The sequence below is a fragment of the Microtus ochrogaster genome, unplaced genomic scaffold (genome assembly GCF_000317375.1).
Source record: "Microtus ochrogaster isolate Prairie Vole_2 unplaced genomic scaffold, MicOch1.0 UNK41, whole genome shotgun sequence".
In the NCBI taxonomy this organism is placed as follows: domain Eukaryota; kingdom Metazoa; phylum Chordata; class Mammalia; order Rodentia; family Cricetidae; genus Microtus; species Microtus ochrogaster.
Genome location: NW_004949139.1, coordinates 2,774,181 through 2,780,258, shown reverse-complemented (window position 1 = coordinate 2,780,258; position 6,078 = coordinate 2,774,181). Strand labels below are relative to the sequence as shown.

At 39.0% G+C, this 6,078-nt stretch overlaps 1 protein-coding gene across 1 annotated transcript; it reads right to left on the bottom strand.

Annotated features, from left to right (window-relative positions):
- Positions 1-2,580: 2,580 nt before the first annotated feature.
- On the bottom strand, positions 2,581-3,525 carry LOC102002814 (olfactory receptor 51F2-like). Its single transcript, XM_026790127.1, has one exon. The coding sequence runs from the start codon at positions 3,523-3,525 to the stop codon at positions 2,581-2,583; it is 945 nt and encodes a 314-aa protein (XP_026645928.1).
- Between the last annotated feature and the right edge of the window lie 2,553 nt (positions 3,526-6,078).

The following is a 6,078-nucleotide window of genomic DNA, read 5'->3' as shown; positions in this document are numbered from 1 at the left end:
ATTGTTCAGAGATGACCCTGGTTTATTACCGCATAATAATCTCCTCTCTGCTCAACCAGTTGTTGACACTGGTCTACTTACGTTAAGATAATGATATTTCATGTAAACTATAACACAGTATTAAAGGTTCTATGCTGATCTATCTTCAGTTGTCTCCTTTCTGGCTAATGATTCACCAAAATTGTTAGACTTGTGGGCAATTCAACTCTCCAAAGTCTATCAAACTCCTTCCATCAACTAGACCAAGTTTTCCAATGAGTACATACCAGTCCACATTTATGAAGTTTGGAAGGTCAGCGATGGTATGTGGGGGTCAAAAATGGCAGCACTTGTAAAGAGTCTGTGTGATAGCAAGTGAACGGAATACAGGAGTTGTGTGATGATGGCAAAGGAAGATGACAATGGAGGGAGTGGGCACATAGGGCAGGAGCAGCAGCTGACCTTGGACTGCAGTTCTGAATGTTCCAAAAAAACTCAGAACTGTATACATGCTTTCACCTCTACCCAGCAAGACAATCTTAATGGACCACAACTAAACTCTCTCAGAATGTATGGCCAAAAGCTGCAAGTTTCTGATTTTCCTGGGTTTCCTTGGGAATCAAGAAGACCTCCCTGACGTTAACAGAATCTTTTAATTCTTACAAGAAACAGCAGAGGTAAAATATATTGTTTTCCTGAATGCAACAGTTTTACTTACAAGTACACAGGTTATTCTTTCTAGCCTTTCTGGGGAAGAGGGCCGAGGAGCTGAGGTCTTCTGCTCAAAGATACAGAGCACACATAGGGAGACCTGTCTCAGACTTTCTGAAATCTTTGTTAGAAAACCCCGGAGGGAGATGATGTGGACCTCAGAGGATGACCTCCCCTGGGCTGCTTCTACTTCACGGTGTCCTTCCCGTCAGCATCACTGCTTGCTCGTTAATGTCTGTGGAGAAATGGGTGCTGTGAATCTCTCTTCCCAAGTCTGAGAATCTCCTACAAAAACACATTAGCCCCATCCATGCTGGAATGTTGATGTCCTGATCCTGTGTAGGTCTCGGACAGGAAAACATAGTTGCTGTGATTACATGACTCTGCAAACTTCAGAAAGATGCCGTCATTACTGGCCCATAGACAACAAAATATCTTTACTAATTCTTTCAAAAATCACTGTAAGGATTTAACATGTTCCAAAGTTTCACTAGAGAAATACAGAAAAAAGAACACTCTTTGTCCCTCAGAATCTACAGTCCAAAATTAGAGATAAAAGATTAGAGATCAATCATAATACTTAGTTGTCATTAATAATTTTAATTAAGATATTATGGAATACAAGATGATAATTCACTATATGTATTCAGTGCATATAGATAAAACTAGGTAAGCAGTTTCATCTTCTATATAATATTTTTAAACATCAATTTAAGCTGAAATAATTGTATAATAATGAGATAAAGCTTCAGTTTCTTTATGACTCAGTTGTGCAATAATGAAGTCAGTAGGAGTGTCCCTATAGATACATTTTACACAATAAGTCACCATAACTTGTAAAATGGAAATATTAATTCATTTAAGAAAGATATCTCAAGGCCTCTTTAAAGAGCTAGAAAAGTACTTATTTCAAGCACTTTGTTCTCACTGCTTAATTCTACTATTTCATCTTAATCAACCATGAATATTTGGTTGGCAATAGTAATCATTTTAACAATATTATGTAATGTACAAATATTGAAATACAGGTTACTTAGTATCTATATTATATAAGCCATTAATAGGTACATAATCTAGAAGACTAAAATCAATTTATAAGTAACCATAAACTTAAGTTAACCATATTGTATCATGTACAGAAGTAATAATAGGACAATGACTATACAACATATTATCTCTGTCATTAGGGAAACCTTGATCTAAAATTTATAGTCAGAAAATTACAAAATTGTCAGAATAAAAAAGTATTAATTTTTTCTTCTTGTTTTTATTATTTTTTATTGATTTTTATTGAGCTCTACATTTTTCTCTGTTCCCCTCTCTGCCTCTCCCTTCCCCTTGGAACCTAAGAGAAACATACATAGATCTAATCAACAATGTAAGTAGAAAAAGACAAGATCTCCTAAGTAAATTGGGAGCATGGGAACCTTGTTTTTGTTTTTTGAGACAGAAACCATGTCTCAAACCATGTCATGGAACTCTCTCTGTAGACCATGCTTGCCTCAGATAAAGAGAGATCTGCCTGTCTCTGCCTCCTGAGTGCTTGGGATAACAGGTGTGTGCCATGAGCAGCTGACTCTAAAAACAACAACAACAACAACAACAACAAAACATTTAATTAACAAACTCTTTCAAGTTACAGGATAAATCACACAGGTGAATAATCAAACACAAAAAATGAGGGAAGACTCTTTTTTCTTTATTACTTTATTTTATGACCGACCATGGCCTCCCCTTCATCCTCTCCTCCCACACAAACCCCCACTTCCCTTCTTCACCCCCATTATCCACCCCTCATCCATACTTCCTCAGAAAAAGGTGAGCCTCCAGGGTCATCTGCAAAACATGGTATATCAAAGCTGGCATAAAAGCAAAAATTCTAAAGCTTTCCTAAGATGGTTTAATGAAGAACACTTTAATCACAGCCTTGCGAATTTGTTTGGTCTTCACACTATAGATTATGGGGTTCATTACAGGAGGGATGAGGAGATAAACATTGGCAATTAAAGTATGAACAAATGGAGGAGCATGTTTTGCAAACCTGTGCACCAATGAAAGGCTGATCATAGGGATATAGAAGATGGCGACAGCACTGAGATGGGAGACACAGGTCCCAAACGCCTTTTTTCGCTCCTCCTTGGATGCAATGCAGAGCACAGAGTGGATGATCAGAACATAAGAGAGAAGGATCAAGACAGAGTCCAAGCCTGCAGTAGAGATGACAGTGACCAGGCCAAAGGCACTATTAACCTTGGTGTCTGAACATGAAAGCTTCATCACGTCAGGATGGAAGCAGTAGGAATGATGGAGCACATGACTATGACAAAAAGACAGACGCTTGAGGAGCAGGAGCAAAGGAACAAGAGCTGTGGTTCCCCTAATTACAATTACAAAACCCACAGCAATGATCCGTGAGGTGGTTAAGATCATAGCATACCTCAGTGGGTTACAGATGGCAATAAAGCGGTCAAAGGCCATCACCAGGAGAACTGAAGACTCCATGAATGTAAAGCCATGGATAAAGAACATTTGACCAATGCAGGCATCAAAGCTAATCTCTCGAACATTGAACCAGAAGATGCCCAACACAGTTACCAATGTGGAAAAGCACAGACCCAGGTCTGTGAAGGACAGCATGGACAGGAAATAGTACATGGGTTCGTGAAGGCTTGACTCGGTGATGATGACAAAGAGGATCATGCCGTTCCCAGAGATGGCAATGGCATATAGGCAGCAGAAAGGGATGGAGATCCAGGCTTGAGAGGTCTCAAGACCAGGAATGCCAGTGAGGAAGAAGACTGGTGGGTAGGCAGTGCTCTGGTTGAAGTATGGCATAGTGACTTGAGGAAGCAGGTGCTCTTGGAGGACAGGTACACATCCTATAATGACAAAAACAGAAATGCTTCCAATCTCTACTACATTTAGGAACACTGAAGAACAAGTTCCTGTGTTTAATGGAAAGGCCAAGCCATTTGCTATTATATTAGATGTCAAACTGAACACGGGTCAACTGGGGGAAGAAACAGCACTAACATCTGATAGGAGACCCAGGTTTTCAGAAGATCCGTGCAGTATGTATGGGTGTCTGTGTACACGCATTGAAAAGGAGACTAAACTGGGTAGTGAGGACTGGTAAGATGGCTCATTAGGTAAAGGACAATAAAGTCAAACCTGGTGACCTGTGTTCAATCCCAAGAACCCACAGGGTAGAACGAGATAACCTACTTCAGCAAGTTGTCATTTGATCTTCTTCCACATCTATGGTACATGTTCAAGTATGCACACGCATGTACACACATGCATACAAACACAAACACATGCATACACACAAAGTACAAACATATCATAAAGTGTTAATAGGTAATAAAAGTGTCTTCCAGTTCTATGGCGTTGGACATGGCTGACATGTATCTCTGGGCAATAAATGTTAATCGGCCCCACTATTTACAACTTCTCAATTTCTGCAGTCCGTTAATGCCCAGTGATAAGAGTAAAAAGACAGTATTAGAGTTTTTCTAATCATGACTAAATAAATACATAACAACTCTCAGTGTAAAGACATCTAAATATTAGAAAAGAACCAATAACTCTGCACAAATAATCCACCCTCGATGACAGAAGGAGAAGCTCTGCTTACACAGGTAGTAATTGGAAACCTGATTATGTTTAAGGAAAATTCTGCCTGCAGAACAAAGATGTGAAGATGACCTCACTAGGAACTAACAACTCGCTGGAAGCTTGTGGAAAGTCCCTGGAGCAGAAATCGCCTTAGCGGAGGCTATGATTTTTCTACTGTTCAAAGGAATATTAATGTCAGAGTGAAATGCAGTTTCCTTTCTCTGTAAACGTGTCAATCAGAAGGACTGAGGCAGCTACTTTATATTGTGTCTGAAGCTTTCTAAGCCACATTTTCCTCTTCAGCATGTTTGACCATAATGTAAATGTCTGCCTCTTCTATTCATTGATGCATGTGTTACAGTGTCCTCTGTGTGATGGATATGGGTTAAAATCAGATATGTCTCAACAATAAAGCCTGAAAATGGCCCTGAGGAAGTAAACATTGAAAAGTTGTGACTCTGGACATAAGCAGAAGAGTCAGCTAAAGGTGTGACAGTTCTGTTGTATTGGAGTAGAAGAAAATAGGGAGTGATCAAAACTGAAGATATTTGAGTATTATGATATTGCCTTCCAATGAGGCTTATGGAGAAGCAAAGTTTATCTAGATTGTTCTAGAGGTTTCAGTCCATGGCTAAGCACCAGTGTTGTTTCAGTTCCATGACAGCTCAACATGGTAGGATCATTTCATAAAAAATAATCAAGAATTGAAAAGAAAAAATATGGGGAGAATATTCCATGATCAGTCTTAAGGGCATGCCACTTAAAAACAAATCTGTCCTGCACAACCTACCCCTTAACATTCCACCACTCCCATGAGCATTAAGACCCTGTAGGATAATTCAGGTCCAACACAAATCTCTCTGTCTTAATACAGGTAGGTTAAGTATTAGGGCTCTACCATTAGTTTTCTGAAATAACCCATTCATGTATTTTATATATTCTATTAGCTATCTTGTCAGGCATCTGCAGTGGTGTTCAGCTTAGGTCTGAGGAAATGCTTGACTGTGTGCCACTGAGTCATTTTCATCTTCGTGGTCATGACTCTGCAGTTGCATTAGAAAGTGTTTCTCTAAACAAGCAGGTGTGGCTATCTTAATATCTAACAAAATTTATTTCAAGTTTAAATAAATGAGAAGAGATGGAGACGGAAACTTTATACTCATAACAGGAACAATTCATCAAGATGAAGTCTCAAACCTGAATACCTATGCCCCTAATACAAGAGCACTCACATATGTAAAAGAAACATTACTAGAACTCAAATCACACATCAAACCCCACACACTAATAGTAGGAGATGTCAACACTCCTCTCTCACCAATGGACAGGTCAACCAGGCAGAAACTTAACAGAGAAATAAGAGAACTAACAGATATAATGAATCAAACGGACTTAACAGACATCTACAGAGCATTCTACCCAAACAAAAAAGAATATACCTTCTTCTCAGCACCTAATGGGACCTTCTCTGCAATGATCGTATACTTGGTAACAAAGCAAACCTCCATAGATACAAAAAATTGGAGTAACCCCCTATGTCTTATCAGATCACCATGGAGGAAAGTTAAAATTTAACAATACTACTCCCAGAAAGCCTTTAAACTCATGGAAACTGAACAGTCAACTACTAACCCGCCCCTGGTCAAGAAAGAAATAAAGAAATTAAAGTCTTCCTTGAATTCAATGAAAATGAAGAAATAACATATCCAAACCTATGGGACATTATGAAAGCAGTGCTAAGAGGAAAGTTCATGGCACTAAGTGCCCACA

Bases quoted from the DNA above. Each gene is read 5' to 3' on its own strand.
- LOC102002814 (XM_026790127.1), bottom strand. From the start codon at position 3,525: ATGCCATACTTCAACCAGAGCACTGCCTACCCACCAGTCTTCTTCCTC.